The 23,263-nt window shown below is 57.2% G+C and overlaps 2 protein-coding genes across 2 annotated transcripts in view; one reads left to right on the plus strand and one right to left on the minus strand.

The window, feature by feature from the left end:
• mrps7 (mitochondrial ribosomal protein S7) overlaps positions 1 to 23,263 on the minus strand; it is a 1,172,241-nt gene that overhangs the window by 1,008,134 nt on the left and 140,844 nt on the right. The gene's annotated exons all lie outside the window — the stretch shown is intronic.
• The window catches only part of nup85 (nucleoporin 85), a 57,828-nt gene that overhangs the window by 5,861 nt on the left and 28,704 nt on the right, over positions 1 to 23,263 (plus strand). Inside the window, exons 4-6 of the mRNA XM_085964069.1 lie at positions 5,264 to 5,333; positions 15,445 to 15,566; positions 21,394 to 21,528. Coding sequence (XP_085820195.1) covers positions 5,264 to 5,333; positions 15,445 to 15,566; positions 21,394 to 21,528 — 327 coding nt within the window. The remainder of the gene's footprint in view (positions 1 to 5,263; positions 5,334 to 15,444; positions 15,567 to 21,393; positions 21,529 to 23,263) is intronic.

Here is a 23,263-nt window from a genome sequence, read left to right on the forward strand (position 1 = left end):
CATTGAACCCTCGCTGGGGACCGGTCCATGGGCACTGAACCCTCGCTGGGGACTGGCTCCATGGACGCTGAACCCTCGCTGGGGACCGGCTCCATGGGCGGTGAACCCTCGCTGGGGGACCGGCTCCATGGGCATTGAACCCTCGCTGGGGACCGGCTCCATGGGCATTGAACCCTCGCTGGGGACTGGCTCCATGGGCGCTGAACCCTCGCTGGGGACCGGCTCCATGGGCATTGAACCCTCGCTGGGGACCGGCTCCATGGGCGCTGAACCCTCGCTGGGGACCGGCTCCATGGGCATTGAACCCTCGCTGGGGACTGGCTCCATGGGCATTGAACCCTCGCTGGGGACCGGCTCCATGGGCATTGAACCCTCGCTGGGGACTGGCTCCATGGGCATTGAACCCTCGCTGGGGACTGGCTCCATGGGCGCTGAACCCTCGCTGGGGACTGGCTCCATGGGCATTGAACCCTCGCTGGGGACTGGCTCCATGGGCATTGAACCCTCGCTGGGGACTGGCTCCATGGGCATTGAACCCTCGCTGGGGACTGGCTCCATGGGCGCTGAACCCTCGCTGGGGACTGGCTCCATGGGCAATGAACCCTCGCTGGGGACCGGCTCCATGGGCATTGAATCCTCGCTGGGGACCGGCTCCATGGGCGCTGAACCCTCGCTGGGCATTGAACCCTCGCTGGGGACCGGCTCCATGGGCGCTGAACCCTCGCTGGGGACCGGCTCCATGGGCATTGAACCCTCGCTGGGGACTGGCTCCATGGGCATTGAACCCTTGCTGGGGACTGGCTCCATGGGCATTGAACCCTCGCTGGGGACCGGTCCATGGGCACTGAACCCTCGCTGGGGACCGGCTCCATGGGCATTGAACCCTCGCTGGGGACCGGCTCCATGGGCATTGAACCCTCGCTGGGGACCGGCTCCATGGGCGCTGAACCTCGCTGGGGACTGGCTCCATGGGCATTGAACCCTCGCTGGGGACCCGCTCCATGGGCGCTGAACCCTCGCTGGGGACCGGCTCCATGGGCATTGAACCCTCGCTGGGGACCGGCTCCATGGGCATTGAACCCTCGCTGGGGACCGGCTCCATGGGCATTGAACCCTCGCTGGGGGACCGGCTCCATGGGCATTGAACCCTCGCTGGGGGACCGGCTCCATGGGCATTGAACCCTCGCTGGGGACCGGCTCCATGGGCATTGAACCCTCGCTGGGGACCGGCTCCATGGGCATTGAACCCTCGCTGGGGACTGGCTCCATGGGCATTGAACCCTCGCTGGGGGACCGGCTCCATGGGCATTGAACCCTCGCTGGGGACCGGCTCCATGGGCATTGAACCCTCGCTGGGGACTGGCTCCATGGGCGCTGAACCCTCGCTGGGGACCGGCTCCATGGGCATTGAACCCTCGGTGGGGACCGGCTCCATGGGCATTGAACCCTCGCTGGGGACCGGCTCCATGGGCATTGAACCCTCGCTGGGGACTGGCTCCATTGGTGCTGAACCCTCGCTGGGGACCGGCTCCATGGGCATTGAACCCTCGCTGGGGGACCGGCTCCATGGGCATTGAACCCTCGCTGGGGACTGGCTCCATGGGTGCTGAACCCTCGCTGGGGACCGGCTCCATGGGCATTGAACCCTCGCTGGGGACCGGCTCCATGGGCATTGAACCCTCGCTGGGGACTGGCTCCATGGGCATTGAACCCTCGCTGGGGGACCGGCTCCATGGGCATTGAACCCTCGCTGGGGACCGGCTCCATGGGCATTGAACCCTCGCTGGGGACTGGCTCCATGGGCGCTGAACCCTCGCTGGGGACCGGCTCCATGGGCATTGAACCCTCGCTGGGGACCGGCTCCATGGGCATTGAACCCTCGCTGGGGACTGGCTCCATGGGTGCTGAACCCTCGCTGGGGACCGGCTCCATGGGCATTGAACCCTCGCTGGGGGACCGGCTCCATGGGCATTGAACCCTCGCTGGGGACCGGCTCCATGGGCATTGAACCCTCGCTGGGGGACCGGCTCCATGGGCGCTGAACCCTCGCTGGGGACCGGCTCCATGGGCATTGAACCCTCGCTGGGGACTGGCTCCATGGGCATTGAACTCTTGCTGGGGACTGGCTCCATGGGCATTGAACGCTCGCTGGGGACCGGTCCATGGGCACTGAACCCTCGCTGGGGACCGGATCCATGGGCATTGAACCCTCGCTGGGGACTGGCTCCATGGGCATTGAACCCTCGCTGGGGACCGGCTCCATGGGCACTGAACCCTCGCTGGGGACTGGCTCCATGGACATTGAACCCTCGCTGGGGACCGGCTCCATGGGCGCTGAACCTCGCTGGGGACTGGCTCCATGGGCATTGAACCCTCGCTGGGGACCCGCTCCATGGGCGCTGAACCCTCGCTGGGGACCGGCTCCATGGGCATTGAACCCTCGCTGGGGACCGGCTCCATGGGCATTGAACCCTCGCTGGGGACCCGCTCCATGGGCGCTGAACCCTCGCTGGGGACCGGCTCCATGGGCATTAAACCCTCGCTGGGGACCGGCTCCATGGGCATTAAACCCTCGCTGGGGACCGGCTCCATGGGCATTGAACCCTCGCTGGGGGACCGGCTCCATGGGCGCTGAACCCTCGCTGGGGACCGGCTCCATGGGCATTGAACCCTCGCTGGGGGACCGGCTCCATGGGCATTGAACCCTCGCTGGGGGACCGGCTCCATGGGCATTGAACCCTCGCTGGGGACCGGCTCCATGGGCATTGAACCCTCGCTGGGGACCGGCTCCATGGGCATTGAACCCTCGCTGGGGACTGGCTCCATGGGCATTGAACCCTCGCTGGGGGACCGGCTCCATGGGCATTGAACCCTCGCTGGGGACCGGCTCCATGGGCATTGAACCCTCGCTGGGGACTGGCTCCATGGGCGCTGAACCCTCGCTGGGGACCGGCTCCATGGGCATTGAACCCTCGCTGGGGACCGGCTCCATGGGCATTGAACCCTCGCTGGGGACCGGCTCCATGGGCATTGAACCCTCGCTGGGGACTGGCTCCATGGGTGCTGAACCCTCGCTGGGGACCGGCTCCATGGGCATTGAACCCTCGCTGGGGGACCGGCTCCATGGGCATTGAACCCTCGCTGGGGACCGGCTCCATGGGCATTGAACCCTCGCTGGGGGACCGGCTCCATGGGCATTGAACCCTCGCTGGGGACCGGCTCCATGGGCATTGAACCCTCGCAGGGGGACCGGCTCCATGGGTGCTGAACCCTCGCTGGGGACCGGCTCCATGGGCATTGAACCCTCGCTGGGGACTGGTTCCATGGGCGCTGAACCCTCTCTGGGGACCGGCTCCATGGGCATTGAACCCTCGCTGGGGACTGGCTCCATGGGCACTAACTTGGTGCCTATTTACAAGTCTGAGCCTAGACAGTGAGGCAGTTGGACTGTGGAGGGATTCGCCCCCTATGTCCACGTGTAGGAAGGGGACTGCCTCTGAATTCTCTGAGGCTGTTTCCTGCTCGGCTCCCTCTGCAGCCGTTTCCTGATTCTGGCTGTATCTGCAGGCCTTTTTTAATTTACCAGTTCCCATGAAAGGAATCGCTCAGGTAAAGGGACTCGCTCTTTGCTGAGCCACAGCATTGCAAGCACAGTCTTCAACTCCCACCCACGTGTACTGTGTTTATCTGAGGAGGAATAATGACCTTCTGGTACTCCTCACTGCGCGAATCCAGGCTTTCGCCCCCCCAGATCGAGGATAGGTCAGCTGCTGAGAATCCGCTGGTTCCTGCAGGTTTTCAGCCAAAATCTTCTGAGGGTGACTTGAACTTCTAAGGATCTCTGACCTTGTTAATGTGCAGTGTTCTTCAGGGGAGGCTAACGCTGCGATAAGTGCAGATGCTTCTTGAACCAAGTATGACAAAGAATATACAAACTAGTACGGGTGTAAATCTGCATCAAAGCTGGAAAATCACCGTAAAATATTTATTTTTGTTAATTTATATGGTGAATAGAACAATGCAATTCAGATCAAACAATTCCAGGGCAGTGACAGGGGGTCAGCCACAGAGTAAAGCTCCCTCTACACCGTCCCATCAAACACTCCCGGGGCAGGTACAGCACGGGTTAGATACAGAGTAAAGCTCCCTCTACACTGTCCCATCAAACACTCCCGGGGCAGGTACAGCACGGGTTAGATACAGAGTAAAGCTCCCTCTACACTGTCCCATCAAATACTCCCGGGGCAGGTACAGCATGGGTTAGATACAGAGTAAAGCTCCCTCTACACTGTCCCATCAAATACTCCCAGGGCAGGTACAGCATGGGTTAGATACAGAGTAAAGCTCCCTCTACACCGTCCCATCAAACACTCCCAGGGCAGGTACAGCATGGGTTAGATACAGAGTAAAGCTCCCTCTACACTGTCCCATCAAACACTCCCAGGGCAGGTACAGCATGGGTTAGATACAGAGTAAAGCTCCCTCTACACTGTCCCATCAAACACTCCCAGGGCAGGTACAGCATGGGTTAGATACAGAGTAAAGCTCCCTCTACACTGTCCCATCAAACACTCCCAGGGCACGTACAGCACGGGTTAGATACAGAGTAAAGCTCCCTCTACACTGTCCCATCAAACACTCCCAGGGCAGGTGCAGCATGGGTTAGATTCACTGCCCCACCCTCCGAAGAGCTCCCTCTGATGTGGGGGTGCCCTACTTGCAGTCACTAACCCCTGGAATCCTGCCCTTGTCGCACATGCAACTCACTCTGATTTGTGCTTAGATTTCTTATTGGCTGGGGTAACTATTTTGTCAGCCTGGAGCTTTGAAGTGGCTGTTTGCAGTGCTGTTGCCTCATTGGTGGATATCTTAAATCAGAACACCAGGATTTATCAGTATCAGCAACTTGATATATCTGGGAATTAATGGCAACCTTGGTGTTCCCGAGGCGCCAGCATTCACACCTATGAGGCCCACAGTGACAGAAGCGTAGACTGCTATTTACAATTGATGCCAGTATAGGGTGCTTTTTATACCATGGGTTCATGCTTACTGTACTGTGACTGTTCAAACTCACTTCACATAGGACCCTTCCAGCTCAGAGATAGTGGAGACTTGCATCCCCCTGATCTGAGCCCAGGTCCTGGTGTGTAACCCACTGTAGCGCCCAGGCCCCATGTTTTCTTGACGTAGCTCCGGATGTTGGAGTACGGTGCAGGGTGCTGATGGAGGGTAACAGCAAGGTTTTCTCTTTTAATGGCAGGTTTCAATTCTGTCTGCGATGGAGGTGATCTGGAATCTGTGCGAGATCCTGTTCGTTGAGGCAGCTCAAGGTGAGGCCGAGAAGCTGCACGTGCTACCTTGCCGTGCTCGACTTCATTCTATTTAACTTTTAAGTCTTTACTTGTTCTTGGGATGTGGGTGACACTGGCAAGGCTGCATTTATTGCCCATTCTGAGGACATTAGGAGTCAACCACGGTGTGGGACTGGAGTCGCATGTATGGCAAACTGGGTTGGAATGGCAGGCTCCTTTCCCCGAAGCACACTAATGAACCAGTTAGGTTTTTACAACTTCAGTCATTTTGCAGCATCATTTTCTGGTGCTAGCAGTAAGTGTCTGCATCTCGAGGAGCTACAGCTCAGAGTTATTGAGCTGGAGTCCGAGGTGCAGACATTGCGGGGCATCAGGGAGGGGGAGAGTTACCTGGGCACTTTGATCCAGGAGGCAGTCATACACCTTGGGTTAGGTAGTGGTACAGGTCTGGTTAGCGGTCAGGGACAGGAGGGTGTGACTGCAACTCAGGCAGGTAAGGGGACCCCAGGTGCAGTGCTGAAGAAGCCTCGGCCTTTGCCTTTGCCCTTATCCAACAGGTATGAGGTTCTTGCTGCCTGTGTGGATGAGGGCAAAGTCTGCAGGGTGGATGAGCAAACTGACCACAGCACCGTGGTACAGGAGGCCATTCAAGGGGGAGTGAAAAGGAATGCTGTTGTGGTATGGGGCAGTATAGTCAGGGAGATAGATACTAGTCTCTGCAGCCACGACCGGGAGTTCCGAAGGCTGTGCTTGCCAGCTCAGTGCCAGGGTTAAGGATATCTCCTCTCAGCTGGAGAAGTATTTGGAGTGGGAGGGGGAGGATCCAGTTGTCGTGGTCTACGTAGGAACCAACGATATAGATAGAACTGGGAATGAGGTTCTGCTGAGAGAGTTTTAGGAGCTAGGGTCCAAATTAAAACTCTGAACCTCAAAGGTAACAATCTCTGGATTGTTACCTGAGCCACACGCAAATAGGCATAGAGACAAGCAGATCAGAGAGTTAAATGCGTGGCTCAAAGATTGGTGTGGGAAGAAGCGGTTTCAATTCATGGGGTACTGGCACCAATACTGGGGAAAGAAGGAGCTGTTCTGTTGGGACTTAAACTGGGCTGGGATCAGTGTCCTGGCGAATCGAATAACTAGGGATGTAGATATGGCTTTCAATTAAAGGGGGGTGGGGGGAGGAGGGGTCAGGTGAGGCGAAATTTAGAAATCTAAATAGCAAAGTCAAGGCAATGGAGCAGTGTAGTGATTTGGGTAAAGATAAGTCGAGTGTGACAGGAAGGGACAGAGTTTAATGGTAAAAGTGCATCAGCGAATAAGGTGAAAGCAGAGAATAATGGTAAAAAGTTAAAATTAAAGGCTTTTCATCTGAATGCACAAAGCATTCGTAACAAGATAGACGAATTAGTGGCACAAATAGAGATGAATGGGTTTGATTTAATAGCCATTGGTTGCAAGGTGACCAAGGTTGGGAACTAAATATTCCAGGGTACTTGACATTTTGAAAAGACAGGCAGAATGGAAAAGGAGGTGGGTAGCCCTGATAATAAAGAATGACATAAGGACAGTAGTGAGAAAGGATGTTGGCTCGGAAGATCAGGAAGTAGAATCAGTCTGGGTGGAGATGAGAAATAACAAGGGGCAGAAAACACTGGTGGGAGTAGTTTATAGGCCCCCAAACAGTAGCTATACCATTACACAGAGTATTAATCAACAAATAATAGGAGCTTGTAACAAAGGTAATACAATAATCATGGGGGACTTTAATCTTCATATAGACAGGGCAAATCAAATTGGCAAAGGTAGTCTGGAGAACGAGTCCATGGAATGCATTTTGAGACAGTTTCCGAGAACAATGCGTCGTGAAACCAACCAGGGAACAGGCTATTTTAGATCTTGTATTGTGTAATGAGACAGGGTTAATTAGTAATCTCATAGTAAAGGATCCTCTAGGGAAGAGTGATCATAATATGATAGAATTTCGCATTGAGTTTGAGAGTGAAATACTTTAGTCGGAAACAAGAGTCTTAAACTTAAATAAAGCCAATTACATAGGTGTGAGGGGCAAGTTGGCTAAGATAGATTGGGAAATTAGATTAAAAGATACGATGGTAGATAAACAGTGGCAAACATTTAAAGAAATATTCCAAAATTCTCAACGAATATATATTCCATTGAGAAATAAAAACTCCACGGGATAAGTGATCCATCCGTGGCTAACTAAAGAAGTTAGGGATAGTATTAGATTAAAAGAAGAGGCTTCTAATGTTACCAAGAATAGTAAGCCTGAGGATTGGGAGAGTGTACTGGCCTCGCTAGACGTGCTCCTATCTAGTTATCCAGCAAGTTAAACACTTATTCAAATAATTCCTCGAAGCCGATTTGCTGTTTTGAAGCTTTACTTGAACAAATTTGTGAAACTGTAAACAAAGACAAAGTATGTTTTGTACATAAAACTGAGTACTATACATTAGATATTACATAAGATATAAACATATTTACAACAGTAGAATAGACTAATTGTATAACTAACTAACATTTGAGCTGTACTTCTGTAAATACCAACTATTACTTCTTATAAACATAGTATTGTCAAAATACTACACTGACAAAGTTGCTATCATGTTAACAAACAAAGATACTCACAGATATTGCGTATGGCCTAACATATGAGATCAGATTACACTGGATTGCGAATCCCTCATGGAATTCTCCATTACTCAAGTCAGGTTCTTTCTGGGAAAACGTCTTCCTGGGTCAAACAGGAAGAAAGGTCAACTGACCTCTGCTGCATACAAACACTGCTAACACAATAACCACCACCAGAGGGTGCTATCTGCATGTAAAATGTCCATAAGTCCAGAACACTCCCCGTCTGGGGTCGTTAACGACTCCACATAGCCTGAACTCTACTTGTCACTGGAGTCCTCTGGCGACAAAAGAAGAACCACCTCAGAGACGGTCCGTCGATGTCGACGATAGGATGCAGCTTCTGTAGACTGCTGTGAGGGGGTAGGTTGCGTTCTGCTGCGCACAGTTCCAATCTGGGTATGCTGAGGTCTGGCTGGGGTGCTAACTTGGCTTTATCAAAGACGAAGCCGATTTTGCTTTGTCCATCTTGAGTGGTGACCTTCAGATAAGCCACACTTGCAATGGCCTTAGCGGATGCGTCTGCAAAGACACAAAGCTCTTTGGATTGGGCATTTAAGGGAGAGAAGGACGTATATGAGCGAGGTATTCGGATCTCCTGTAACACTTGGAGTGAGTCTCTCCATCTGTCCCACTCTGCATCTCTTCAGGGAGAGGTGAATCCCACTCTTCAGCACATGTGGAGAGTTCCCTGAGGAGCAGCCTGCCTTGTATGGTGACAGGGGCTAAGAAGCCGAGAGGGTCGTATAGGCTGTTGACTGTAGAGAGCACTCCTCTACGTGTGAAGGGTTTCTTGGCATTTAAGACTTGGAACGTGAACGTGTCTGTTGCTATGTTCCAAGACACTCCTAGGCTACGCTGTAGGGGGAGGTCATCAGTAAAGAGGTCTAGGTCCTTGATGTCCTTAGCACGATCTTCAGGGGGGAATGCCTCCATCACTGCTGGTCTGTTAGAGGCTATCTTATGCAGCCTGAGGTTGGATAGTGCAAGTAGTTCCTGGGCTCGTCCGAGGGTACTGATGGCCTCTGCTTCGGTCGGGAATGACTTCAGTGCGTCGTCGACATAGAACTCTCGTTCGATGAACCCTCTCACATCACTGCCAAAGTCGTCATCTTCTTCCTTGGCAGCCCTCCTCAGTCCGTATATGGCGACAGCAGGGGACGGGCTATTCCCAAAGACATGGACACGCATTCTGTAGTCCACAATGTCTCTATTGGGGGTCGTTGTCCCGATACCACAGGAAGCGGAGGAAGTCTCTGTGGTCTTCTCTCACCACAAAGCAATGAAACATGTGCTGGATATCGGCAGTGATGGCGACGGGCTCTTTCCTGAATCTCATGAGTACTCCCAAGAGGCTGTTGTTGAGATCGGGCCCTGTGAGGAGTACGTCGTTGAGAGAGACTCCCTGATATGGTGCACTGGAGTCAAACGCCACGTGGATCTGTTCCGGCTTTTTGGGGTGATAGACTCCGAAGGAAGGGAGGTACCAACACTCTTGGCCTTCCTGGAGTGGAGGAGCTAGCTCTGCATGATCGTTGACAAGCATTTTCTTGACATTCTAGGAAGTGTGCTTTCATCTTTGGCTTCTTCTCTAGTGTGCGACGGAGTGAGTTAAGACGATTATAGGCATAACCCCTGTTGTTCGGCAGCCGTCGTCTGGGGTTCTGGAAGGGTAAGGGTGCAACCCAGCTGTTAGAGCTGTCACGAGGGACCTCATTGTCCATAATCTGGAGGAACCTCATGTCGTCGATCGATGGAGCAAGTTTGTGGTCGTTGACGGTGCGACAGAAGACTGACTGACCCGGGTTCTCTCCAGTGAGCATCATCTGTGCGCTGTCTGCGGAGATCAGCGCTGGGGTTTTCTGAGGCTGAGCCGTATGACTGAACTTCTCTGTCACTCGGATCTGACTACTGCATGGGGTAAGGTAGCTTGGACGACCATTCTCCAAGATGGAAGTCTTGGGTGTGCTCACCTGAGATGGCTTGTGAGCGCCCTTGAGGCACACATCTCCAACAACGACCCAGCCGAGGTCTAGCCTTTGGGCGAAAGGGGCGTCATATGGACCGTTGATCTGCTCCCTTATCTTATGTACCCTCAGGATGTCCCTTCCCAACAACAGAAGTATGCCTGCATCTGGATCAAGAGGTGGGATCTCGTCTGCAATGCGTCTCCGATGACGGTGATGACGAGCTGCATTCGGAGGGGGAATCTCAGCACGGTTGTCGGGGACTTGATTACATTCGATGAGTGTAGGAAGGGGGAGGCTAATCGTCCCGTCGGCTGACTCAACAACATAACCGCAGGCCCTCCTGCCGGCTGTCTCTGAAAGTCCAGCACACGTCTTCAGCGTGTAAGGCGATGGACTTCCTTTGACCTTGAAGATGTTGAAGAACTCGGATCTTGCTAGAGAACGATTGCTTTGTTCGTCTAGTATGGCATACATCTTCTCAGATTCTTGGCGACGTCCTACAGGGTACACATTAACGAGGCATATCTTGGAACATGCTCTTGCGCTCGCTCCTTCTCCACACACCTCGGTGCACCTGGATGTAATCTCCAGACCGGCAGCTCCCTCTCCCCGCCGTGCTCTGAGGCGGGAGGAGGCGACTCTGATTTCCAAGGAGCTGGGCCTAGGTGGAGTGCTGAAATGTGCCGATCACTTTCACATTCTGTGCATTTTGCATCAACCTTGCAGTTCTTGGCGAGATGGCTCGTGGAAGAGCAGCACTTGAAACATATAGAGTTCTCTTTGAGATACTGTTTCTGATCTTCCAGGGACATCTCCCTGAAGCCTCTGCACTTCTTTAATGGATGGGGCTTGTTGTGGATAGGGCATTGTTTGCTCAAATCCTCAGGTTTCTTCTGAACCTTTGTGTTCTCAGTTGAAGACACTTGCATTTTGTTGACAGATATTGGTGTCTTTCCATGTCTGTCGAACTTGTCTCTTCTGGCAAGTGCTGGGTGGGAGGAGAAGAGGTTGAAGCTGGGGTCGTTCTTGGTTTTGGCTTCTTTACGGATGAATTTGACAAACGCAGAGAATGGTGGGAAGGCCACGTTGTGCTTTAGCTTGAACTTTGATCCAAACGTTATCCATTTCTCCTGCAGGTTAAATGGAAGCTTCTCAATGATGGGACTTACCCCTCTGGAAGTGTCTAAGTACGATAGACCGGGTAGGTAGCCGTCCTGCTTTGCGGCTTCGAGTTCCGACAGCAGATCTCCAAGGTCGCAGATTTTCTGGGGTTCCTTATTCGTCAACTTCGGAAAGTTCTCCAACCTGTCAAAGAGAGCCCTTTCAATGGCTTCAGGTGAGCCGTAGCTTTCTTCCAGCCTCGCCCAAGCCTTCTTCAACCCCGCTGGCGGATGTCCCACATTGACCGCTTTTACCCTGCGTGCCTGTTCGGCGGAATCTGGGCCGAGCCATTTGATAAGAAGGCCGAGCTCTTCTGCCGACAGGTCTAAGCCTGATATGGCACCGTGGAAGGAGGACTTCCAAGCCCGATAATTCTCCGGCCTGTCATCAAACTTGGTTAACCCTGTAGTCACCAGCTGGCTGCTTGCAAGGTATTTGGCAAGGTCGTAGGTGCTGGGACCTGTGCCAGGGTTGCCCTGAATAGGGGCTCTGTTGGGGGTCTCAAGGAAACGAGAGGGGGTTTGCTGCTGACTTTCTCTATTCAGCGTTCTATTCCTCTGCACCGTGTCTTCCGTTCTGCTGGGGGAGACTCTGCGGCTTGAGGCACGCTGTCTACTTTGACCTTGGTTGGCAACTTGGGGCATGTTATATGAAGTGCCTGCGTCTGTAGAGATGTGCGGGCCTTCATCCCTCTCTCTTGTAAACAGTATGTCGGCATGGTCGCTCACGTAATCTATGGTGCGCTGTCGTCGACTCTGCCACGAAACGGGAATTAAAGGTTTGTAAGCTGTCTCGGGATCAGCTCCCTCCAAAATTGCCTCGAATACTTGTGTCTCAGCTAATGCAGCAACTATCTCTTTTTGTTGCTGCAGGGCGTCTAATGTGGCTTGGTGACGGGCCTGGTCAGCCTGGCGTTCAACCTGGTGACGGGCCAGGTCAGCTTGGTGACGGGCCTGGTCAGCCTGGCGTTCCACTTGGTGACGGGCCAGGTCAGCTTGGTGACGGGCCTGGTCAGCCTGGCGTTCCACTTGGTGACGGGCCTGTTCAGCCTGGCGTTCAACCTGGTGACGGGCCTGGTCAGCTTGGAGTTCAGCTTGGTGACGGGCCTGGTCAGCTTGGAGTTGGGCCTGGTCGGCTTGGTGACGGGCCTGGTCAGCTTGGAGTTCAGCTTGGTGACGGGCCTGGTCAGCTTGGAGTTGGGCCTGGTCGGCTTGGTGACGGGCCTGGTCAGCCTGGCATTCAACTTGGTGACGGGCCTGGTCAGCTTGGAGACGGGCCTGTCTTACTTTTATTTCTATTTCACTGTCCGCATGCGCAGCTCTGGCTTGAGCTGCTACTAGCTTAGCCCGTGCTTTGGCGATGGCCATGCTTACTCTAGAACCACCTGATGACCGTGAACCAGCTTGCGATCTGTAGTAACCGGAGCTTATAGACCGATTGTCACATTCTACAGTTTCGTCTTCCTGTTTAAGGTCTTCTCCTCGCTGCAAAGCATTTTCTTTATTATCTTCTGACATGTTGATGTGAGGTAGGTGTGGTGTACAAGGTTAAGGCTTACTCTGAGTTCCTGCTGCTCCACTCTTCACAGCTAGCCGTATTGCTATCTTTTCACTGTACTGGCCTCGCTAGACGTGCTCCTATCTAGTTATCCAGCAAGTTAAATACTTATTCAAATAATTCCTCGAAGCCGATTTGCTGTTTTGAAGCTTTACTTGAACAAATTTGTGAAACTGTAAACAAAGACAAAGTATGTTTTGTACATAAAACTGAGTACTATACATTAGATATTACATAAGATATAAACATATTTACAACAGTAGAATAGACTAATTGTATAACTAACTAACATTTGAGCTGTACTTCTGTAAATACCAACTATTACTTCTTATAAACATAGTATTGTCAAAATACTACACTGACAAAGTTGCTATCATGTTAACAAACAAAGATACTCACAGATATTGCGTATGGCCTAACATATGAGATCAGATTACACTGGATTGCGAATCCCTCATGGAATTCTCCATTACTCAAGTCAGGTTCTTTCTGGGAAAACGTCTTCCTGGGTCAAACAGGAAGAAAGGTCAACTGACCTCTGCTGCATACAAACACTGCTAACACAATAACCACCACCAGAGGGTGCTATCTGCATGTAAAATGTCCATAAGTCCAGAACAGAGAGCTTTAGAAACCAGCAAAGGATGACCAAAAATTTGATTAAAAAGGGAGAAAATAGAATGAGAGTAAACTAGCAAGAGAAATAAAAACAGATTGTCAGAGTTTCTACAAGTATGTAAAAAGGAAGAGAGTAGCAAAAGTAAGTGTTGGTCCCTTAGAGGCTGAGACTGGAGAAATTATAATGGGGAATAAGGAAATGGCAGAGACTTTAAACAAATATTTTGTATCTGTCTTCACCATAGAAGACATAAAAAGCATGCTGGGAATAGTGGGGAACCAAGGGGCTAATGAGAGTGAGGAACTTAAAGTAATTAAGATCAGGAGAGAAAACATACTTGAGAAAGTAATGGGACTAAAAGCCGACAAATCCCCTGGACCTGACGGCCCACATCCTAGGGTTCTAAAAGAGGTGGCTGCAGAGATAGTGGATGCATTGGTTGTGATCTTCCAAAATTCCCTAGATTCTAGAACGGTCCCAGCGGATTGGAAATGTCGCAAATGTAACCCCGATATTCAAGAAAGGAGGGAGAGAGAAAATCGGGAACTACAGGCCAGTTAGCCTGACATCAGTCGTCGGGGAAATGCTGGAATCCATTGTTAAGGAAGTGGTATCAGGGCACTGAGAAAATCATAAAACCATGTTGACTCTGCCTAATCATATTATGAAAGGGAAAGCGTGTTTGACAAATTTATTAGTTTTTTGAGGATGTAACTAGCAGGGTAGATAAAGGGGGACCAGTGGATGTAGTATATTTGGATTTCCAAAAGGCATTCGATAAGGTGCCACATAAAAGGCTGCTACGCAAGATGAGGGCTCATGGGGTTGGGGGTAATATATTAGCATGGATAGAGGATTGGTTAACGGACAGAAAACAGAGAGTAGTCATTTTCCGGTTGGCAGGCTGTAACTGGTGGGGTGCTGCAAGGATCAGTGTTGGGGCCTCAGCTATTTACAATCTATATTAATGACTTAGATGAAGGGACCGAGTATAATGTATCCAAGTTTGCTGCTGATATAACGCTAGCTGGGAAAGTAAGCTGAGGAGGATGCAAAGGGATATGGACAGGTTAATGATTGGGGAATAAGGTGACAGATGGACTATAATGTGGGGAAATGTGAGGTTATTCATTTTGGTGGGAAGAATAGAAAAACAGAATCTTTTTTACATGGTGAGAAACTTTCAAATGTTGGTGCTCAGAGAGATTTAGGTGTCCTCGTACAGGAAACACAAGGTTAGCATGCAGGTACAGCAAGTAATTAGGAAGGCAAATGTCATGTTGGCTTTTATTGCAAGGTGTACCTTGACAGATCGCAAGTTCCGGATGCGGAAGCCCGTAAGTTGCGGGGCCTTTCAAATGGATTACGCCGTCGGGGAGACCGCAATTTCAGGACATTTGAGTATATTCAAGGCCGAGATCGATAGATTTTTGGACTTTTGGAGAATCGAGGGATATGGGGATCGGGCGGGAAAGTGGAGTTGAGGTCGAAGATCAGCCATGATCTTATTGAATGGTGGAGCAGGCTCGAGGGGCCTACTTATATTCCTAATTCTTGTGTTATTATGTTCTTTACTGAATTCAATTTCACAACTTGTCCAGGTGGGATTTGAACTCTCAACCTGATGGGTTACTGATCCAGTACCAGGACTACTATAATTGGTAGAAATAAAACATCAGTGCAGCATCCTTGTGTGGCTGGAGAGTGCAGGCATCACCCTGGGCTGTGTTGGCCAGGAGTCCCTAGGCTGGGATCTCCGTGCCCGCAGGGTTAGCCAAGACAGCAGGAGGCGTTCTACTGGGCCAGAGAGGCGAAGACTCCACCAGAGCTCCTGTTCTCGATTGCTGTGTGAAGGCAGTGTGTGGCTGTTGGCCAAGGGCGAGGTTAGACTGGTTGTGGTGCCCTCTGGTTGAACAGCCCGTGACTGCCCCTGTCTAGGCTCAAGTATGAAACCTGCCGCTGGAGGACTGCTGATGCCGATGGGACCTGTCTCCCAGCAGGAGCAGGAGGCTGGATAGGGACTGGAAACCTTTTCAGAAATAATATTCTCTGAGGAGGAGGGAAAAGCAAAACCCTCGCTGCAGCAATGGGTTGTGACTCTGAATTGTTTCAACAAGATGTTCTAATGCTGTGCTTTGTGGAAATATTAAGGCAGTAATTCTGCTTGCAGCTGGTTCTCTCATGATATTCCTTCTGGACTGGATCAGACTGCACGTCTGCCAGGTGGATTCTATGACCGAACAGCTCCTGGCTTCTGACAGCCCCACAACGCACCTGTACTACTGGAACGTGGTAAGTGCTGACTCTGTGCTCAGGAGCTCTGACTCACCACAGCTCTCGCTGGAGGTGATGGTGGGTGGGGTGGTGGTCCCAGTATTAAAACACTGTCTGTGTTGCTGAGTTCCGCGGGCCAGGTGGGATACAGGTCCAGCCCGTGCCCTGACCTCAGCCGGGGTGCTCCGATTATCCGCAGTGTCCTGGGATAAGGAGGGGACCGAATCAGGCAGCCGTCCTGTTCCTGATCACTGCCTGGTGCCCTGTGCTGGGAAGTGTGTGTGCGCATGGGGATCTCGGCTCAGGGCAGGTGATTGAGCTTGGCTGTGATGGCCCCACAGTTGAATAGCCTGCTGACTGTCTAGTTTCACACACGGAAAGTGGTCATTTAGCACGCTGCACTTCCCCATCTTAGGCTATGACAGAGCAGTTGGGGCTGTGCCTTGGCTAACTACCGGCAGGGAACTTCAAACATCTCATTTCTGTAGCATTAAATGTGAAATAATTCCAGGCTGCTGCTTACAGCTGAGGTCTCCTGATTCAGAGGATTATGTGCAGGTTTTGGGTGGGGAGGGGCCTGGGTGTGACGGTTCAGTCTCTGGGGAGGTGGCTGGGTGCGGAGGGTCAGTCTCGGGGGAGGGGGCTGGGTGTGACGGTTCAGTCTCGGGGGAGGGGGCTGGGTGCGGAGGGTCAGTCTCGGGGGAGGGGCCTGGGTGCGGAGGGTCAGTCTCGGGGAGGGGCCTGGGTGCGGAGGGTCAGTCTCGGGGAGGGGGCTGGGTGCGGAGGGTCAGTCTCGGGGGAGGGGGCTGGGTGCGGAGGGTCAGTCTCGGGGGAGGGGCCTGGGTGTGACGGTTCAGTCTCGGGGGAGGGGCCTGGGTGCGGAGGGTCAGTCTCGGGGGAGGGGACTGGGTGTGACGGTTCAGTCTCGGGGGAGGGGCCTGGGTGCGGAGGGTCAGTCTCGGGGGAGGGGGCTGGGTGTGACGGTTCAGTCTCGGGGGAGGGGCCTGGGTGCGGAGGGTCAGTCTCGGGGGAGGGGGCTGGGTGTGACGGTTCAGTCTCGGGGGAGGGGCCTGGGTGCGGAGGGTCAGTCTCGGGGGAGGGGGCTGGGTGTGACGGTTCAGTCTCGGGGGAGGTGGCTGTGCGGAGGGTCAGTCTCGGGGGAGGGGCCTGGGTGTGACGGTTCAGTCTCGGGGGAGGTGGCCTGGGTGCGGAGGGTCAGTCTCGGGGGAGGGGGCTGGGTGCGGAGGGTCAGTCTCGGGGGAGGTGGCTGGGTGCGGAGGGTCAGTCTCGGGGGAGGGGGCTGGGTGTGACGGTTCAGTCTCGGGGGAGGGGCCTGGGTGCGGAGGGTCAGTCTCGGGGGAGGGGGCCTGGGTGCGGAGGGTCAGTACCGGGGGAGGGGCCTGGGTGCGGAGGGTCAGTACCGGGGGAGGGGCCTGGGTGCGGAGGGTCAGTACCGGGGGAGGGGCCTGGGTGCGGAGGGTCAGTCTCGGGGGAGGGGCCTGGGTGCGGAGGGTCAGTACCGGGGGAGGGGCCTGGGTGTGACGGTTCAGTCTCGGGGGAGGGGCCTGGGTGCGGAGGGTCAGTCTCGGGGGAGGGGCCTGGGTGCGGAGGGTCAGTCTCGGGGGAGGGGGCTGGGTGCGGAGGGTCAGTCTCGGGGGAGGGGGCTGGGTGCGGAGGGTCAGTCTCGGGGGAGGGGGCTGGGAGCGGAGGGTCAGTCTCGGGGGAGGGGCCTGGGTGCGGAGGGTCAGTCTCGGGGGAGGGGCCTGGGTGCGGAGGGTCAGTCTCGGGGGAGGGGCCTGGGTGCGGAGGGTCAGTCTCGGGGGAGGGGCCTGGGTGCGGAGGGTCAGTCTCTGGGGAGGGGGCTGGGAGCGGAGGGTCAGTCTCGGGGGAGGGGGCTGGGTGCGGAGGGTCAGTCTCGGGGGAGGGGGCTGGGTGCGGAGGGTCTCGGGGGAGGGGGCTGGGAGCGGACGGTCAGTCTCGGGGGAGGGGGCTGGGTGCGGAGGGTCAGTCTTGGGGGAGGGGGCTGGGTGCGACAGTTCAGTCTCGGGGGAGGGGCCTGGGTGTGGAGGGTCAGTCTCGGGGGAGGGGGCTGGGTGCGGAGGGTCAGTCTCGGGGGAGGGGCCTGGGTGTGGAGGGTCAGTCTCGGGGGAGGTGGCTGGGTGCGGAGGGTCAGTCTCGGGGGAGGGGGCTGGGTGTGACGGTTCAGTCTCGGGGGAGGGGGCTGGGTGTGACGGTTCAGTCTCGGGGGAGGTGGCTGTGTGCGGAGGGTCAGTCTCGGGGGAGGGGCCTGGGTGCGGAGGGTCAGTCTCGGGGGAGGGGCCTGGGTGCGGAGGGTCAGTCTCGGGGGAGGGGGCTGGGTGCGGAGGGTCAGTCTCGGGGGAGGGGGCTGGGTGCGGAGGGTCAGTCTCGGGGGAGTGGCCTGGGTGTGACGGTTCAGTCTCGGGGGAGGGGCCTGGGTGCGGAGGGTCAGTCTCGGGGGAGGGGGCTGGGTGTGACGGTTCAGTCTCGGGGGAGGGGCCTGGGTGCGGAGGGTCAGTCTCGGGGGAGGGGGCTGGGTGTGACGGTTCAGTCTCGGGGGAGGGGCCTGGGTGCGGAGGGTCAGTCTCGGGGGAGGGGGCTGGGTGTGACGGTTCAGTCTCGGGGGAGGTGGCTGGGTGCGGAGGGTCAGTCTCGGGGGAGGGGCCTGGGTGTGACGGTTCAGTCTCGGGGGAGGGGCCTGGGTGCGGAGGGTCAGTCTCGGGGGAGGTGGCTGGGTGCGGAGGGTCAGTCTCGGGGGAGGGGGCTGGGTGTGACGGTTCAGTCTCGGGGGAGGGGCCTGGGTGCGGAGGGTCAGTCTCGGGGGAGGGGCCTGGGTGCGGAGGGTCAGTACCGGGGGAGGGGCCTGGGTGCGGAGGGTCAGTACCGGGGGAGGGGCCTGGGTGCGGAGGGTCAGTACCGGGGGAGGGGCCTGGGTGCGGAGGGTCAGTCTCGGGGGAGGGGCCTGGGTGCGGAGGGTCAGTACCGGGGGAGGGGCCTGGGTGTGACGGTTCAGTCTCGGGGGAGGGGCCTGGGTGCGGAGGGTCAGTCTCGGGGGAGGGGCCTGGGTGCGGAGGGTCAGTCTCGGGGGAGGGGGCTGGGTGCGGAGGGTCAGTCTCGGGGGAGGGGGCTGGGTGCGGAGGGTCAGTCTCGGGGGAGGCGGCTGGGAGCGGAGGGTCAGTCTCGGGGGAGGGGCCTGGGTGCGGAGTGTCAGTCTCGGGGGAGGGGCCTGGGTGCGGAGGGTCAGTCTCGGGGGAGGGGCCTGGGTGCGGAGGGTCAGTCTCGGGGGAGGGGCCTGGGTGCGGAGGGTCAGTCTCTGGGGAGGGGGCTGGGAGCGGAGGGTCAGTCTCGGGGGAGGGGGCTGGGTGCGGAGGGTCAGTCTCGGGGGAGGGGGCTGGGTGCGGAGGGTCTCGGGGGAGGGGGCTGGGAGCGGACGGTCAGTCTCGGGGGAGGGGGCTGGGTGCGGAGGGTCAGTCTTGGGGGAGGGGGCTGGGTGCGACAGTTCAGTCTCGGGGGAGGGGCCTGGGTGTGGAGGGTCAGTCTCGGGGGAGGGGGCTGGGTGCGGAGGGTCAGTCTCGGGGGAGGGGGCTGGGTGCGGAGGGTCAGTCTCGGGGGAGGGGGCTGGGAGCGGAGGGTCAGTCTCGGGGGAGGGGCCTGGGTGCGGAGGGTCAGTCTCGGGGGAGGGGGCTGGGAGCGGAGAGTCAGTCTCGGGGGAGGGGCCTGGGTGCGGAGGGTCAGTCTCGGGGGAGGGGGCTGGGAGCGGAGGGTCAGTCTCGGGGGAGGGGCCTGGGTGCGGAGGGTCAGTCTCGGGGGAGGGGCCTGGGTGCGGAGGGTCAGTACCGGGGGAGGGGGCTGGGAGCGGAGGGTCAGTCTCGGGGAAGGGGGCTGGGAGCGGAGGGTCATTACCGGGGGAGGGGCCTGGGTGCGGAGGGTCAGTACCGGGGGAGGGGGCTGGGAGCGGAGGGTCAGTCTCGGGGGAGGGGCCTGGGTGCGGAGGGTCAGTCTCGGGGGAGGGGCCTGGGTGTGACGGTTCAGTCTCGGGGGAGGGGGCTGGGAGCGGAGGGTCAGTACCGGGGGAGGGGCCTGGGTGTGACGGGTCAGTCTCTGGGGAGGGGGCTGGGAGCGGGGGTCAGTCTCGGGGGAGGGGCCTGGGTGCGGAGGGTCAGTCTCGGGGAGGGGGCTGGGAGCGGAGGGTCAGTCTCGGGGGAGGGGCCTGGGTGCGGAGGGTCAGTCTCGGGGGAGGGGGCTGGGAGCGGAGGGTCAGTCTCGGGGGAGGGGCCTGGGTGCGGAGGGTCAGCACTGGGAGAAGGGCCTGGGTGCGGAGGGTCAGTACCGGGGGAGGGGGCTGGGAGCGGAGGGTCAGTCTCGGGGGAGGGGCCTGGGTGCGGAGGGTCAGTCTCAGGGGAGGGGCCTGGGTGCGGAGGGTCAGTCTCGGGGGAGGGGGCTGGGAGCGGAGGGTCAGTACCGGGAGAGGGGCCTGGGTGCGGAGGGTCAGTCTCGGGGGAGGGGGCTGGGTGCGGAGGGTCAGTCTGCTGGGGAGGGGGCTGGGAGCGGAGGGTCAGTCTCGGGGGAGGGGCCTGGGTGCGGAGGGTCAGTACCGGGAGAGGGGCCTGGGTGCGGAGGGTCAGTCTCGGGGGAGGGGGCTGGGAGCGGAGGGTCAGTACCGGGGGAGGGGCCTGGGTGCGGAGGGTCAGTCTCGGGGAGGGGGCTGGGAGCGGAGGGTCAGTACCGGGGAGTGGCTGGGTGCGGAGGGTCAGTCTCGGGGAGGGGCCTGGGTGCGGAGGGTCAGTCTCGGGGGAGGGGCCTGGGTGCGGAGGGTCAGTCTCGGGGGAGGGGCCTGGGTGCGGAGGGTCAGTCTCGGGGGAGGGGCCTGGGTGCGGAGGGTCAGTCTCGGGGGAGGGGCCTGGGTGCGGAGGGTCAGTCTCGGGGGAGGGGGCTGGGAGCGGAGGGTCAGTCTCGGGGGAGGAGGCTGGGTGCGGAGGGTCAGTCTCGGGGGAGGGGGCTGGGTGCGGAGGGTCATTACCGGGGGAGGGGCCTGGGTGCGGAGGGTCAGTACCGGGGGAGGGGGCTGGGAGCGGAGGGTCAGTCTCGGGGGAGGGGCCTGGGTGCGGAGGGTCAGTCTCGGGGGAGGGGCCTGGGTGCGGAGGGTCAGTCTCGGGGGAGGGGCCTGGGTGTGACGGTTCAGTCTCTGGGGAGGGGGCTGGGAGCGGGGGTCAGTCTCGGGGGAGGGGCCTGGGTGCGGAGGGTCAGTCTCGGGGGAGGGGGCTGGGAGCGGAGGGTCAGTCTCGGGGGAGGGGCCTGGGTGCGGAGGGTCAGTCTCAGGGGAGGGGCCTGGGTGCGGAGGGTCAGTCTCGGGGGAGGGGGCTGGGAGCGGAGGGTCAGTACCGGGAGAGGGGCCTGGGTGCGGAGGGTCAGTCTCGGGGGAGGGGGCTGGGTGCGGAGGGTCAGTCTCTGGGGAGGGGGCTGGGAGCGGAGGGTCAGTCTCGGGGGAGGGGCCTGGGTGTGGAGGGTCAGTCTCGGGGGAGGGGGCTGGGAGCGGAGGGTCAGTACCGGGGGAGGGGCCTGGGTGCGGAGGGTCAGTACCGGGAGAGGGGTTAGGTGCGGAGGGTCAGTCTCTGGGGAGGGGGCTGGGAGCGGAGGGTCGGTACCGGGGGGAGGGGCCTGGGTGCGGAGGGTCTGTCTCGGGGGAGGGGCCTGGGTGTGACGGTTCAGTCTCTGGGGAGGGGGCTGGGAGCGGGTGTGCAGTGTTGAGTTTTCAGGATTGGAGTGTTTGGAAGGTGGAGGGGTTCAGGGTCTGACTCCTGTGACATTCTCCCTTGTATTTTTCCAGGTTGTTGGCTACGTGCTACAAGGCCGGGTGGGGGAAGCCCGACAGCTGCTGGTTAAGAAGGCCTTGAATGAACCTGCAGCCGTTTCCATGTACAGGTGTATGGATGATCTGTTGAGGAAGATGCCCCTTTTCATTGTAGGTCACCGAGTTGCATTTCTGAGTTTCCTCTGTCCTGAAGAGTGAGGGCACTGACTCGCTCTCGGGTAGATCTCCAAGGATCCTTTGGTACCCCGTCGAAAGTGGCATTTTTTGCCAGTTTTTACTCTTCCCTCGAGTGGTGACTCCTTGCTGAAGTCTGTTTCTGCGAGCTCTGGTTTCTGCCTGTTATCTCCCTTTATGTGGCCTTTATTTATGTGTGAGCATTAACGGAGCCTCTGCAGGTTGCCCAGCATCACAGCCCCATCCCTTGCTCCCCTCTCACCGACTGACATGTGCCTCAACCTGGGACTGTTGGACAGTGAGCAAGAACAGGGGGCCCTGCTGATTTATTCCCCGCACCTCCCTAATTTTGTGGTGCTGAGCCCAATTGTCCCATCCCAACTGCTACTGCCCAGCCAAACCCAGATAACCCTGCCCAGCCCGGACTGGCTCAAAGATTAAACACTTGCCCTTCTTGGGCACCTGGGTCGATGAAGGTTCCTTAAAAGGCAGTTTTGGATACAGAATAAGAGACTGGCCAAAGTCGCTTTACAGACGGACATTACTGTAACAAAGGAAACTTTCATCCCATCAGTCTGGGCTGGATTTCAATCTCCGTCCAAGAGCTGAAAGGGCAGTTTCCAAACCAGTCTCCTCACCTGCACGCCTGCTGATCCGGTTTGTGTCACGGAGAAGGGGACAGTGCTAAGTGGAGAGAGGCAAGGAAAGTGAGTGGGTGGGTCGGTCTGTTGTGCTGTAAAGTGGACCCCAGGGGTTGTGTACAACATGGGTGTCCAGTCTGGAGCCTGGTCCTAGTTGCGCTTCTATTTCAGATTAAATGCTTCATCCTGTTTGAAGTTTGTGGACTGCGAGGTTTGGGAAGAGCTGTTCTTGGCGCTGTTTCCTCCGTGATGGAGTATCCTTGAACAGGAATACTACAGTCTGTTAGTATCGGTGACTAGGTGTGGCTTTGCTACACACTTGCATGGCCCACAACAACAAAAGGCTTGGTCACAGCACCCCGCCCCTCCCCACCCGCCCCGCCCCTCCCCACCCCACACCACCCGCCCCTCCCCACCCCTCCCCACCCCACACCACCCGCCCCACCCTCCCCGCCCCTCCCCTCCCCACCCCCGCCCCTCCTCTCCCCTCCCCTCCCCTCCCCTTCCGTCCCCTCTCCTCCCCGACCCTCCCGGTGTTGCGACTGGACTGGTGGAAGGTTAGGGAGGTGGACAGCTGCTTCCCCTCTGTCAAGGATTGGGATTCACCACTGGGAAAGGAAGCGAGTGTTTACTGGGAAGTGATGCCCCAGGCTGGGTTTGTTATAGCTGAAGGCAGGTGCCAGCCATCCTCCAATGCCTTGTCCGAGTTGCCGCTCTTCCTTTGTGAGCCTAGCCAGGTTATTCGGCCATGGAGGGCACGCAGCCAAGACTGACCCTGTACACCTGGCAGCACTGGTTACTGGTTCCTGATCTGGAGTGGGCTGATTATTTTTTACCCCCCCCCCCCCCCCCACCCCCCTCCTGCAGCTCAGGCCGATTGTAACATCCCTACTGCCATCCCAGATAAGATCAGCTAACCCATTCCAGACTGGGGATTCAACCTGGGCCCTCTGGCTCTCTGGTTTAGTCCAACACGAGCCGTCGCCTTTGCTCACTCGAGCATCTGGTAACTTTTCCATTCGTGTGAGCCCAATGTTCAAGTTCCCATATGCTGTGCCCTGCCACTGTCG

This window comes from Somniosus microcephalus, chromosome 21 (assembly GCF_052327205.1).
Source record: "Somniosus microcephalus isolate GS21.2 chromosome 21, FLI_Smic_1.0, whole genome shotgun sequence".
Taxonomy (NCBI): Eukaryota; Metazoa; Chordata; class Chondrichthyes; order Squaliformes; family Somniosidae; genus Somniosus; species Somniosus microcephalus.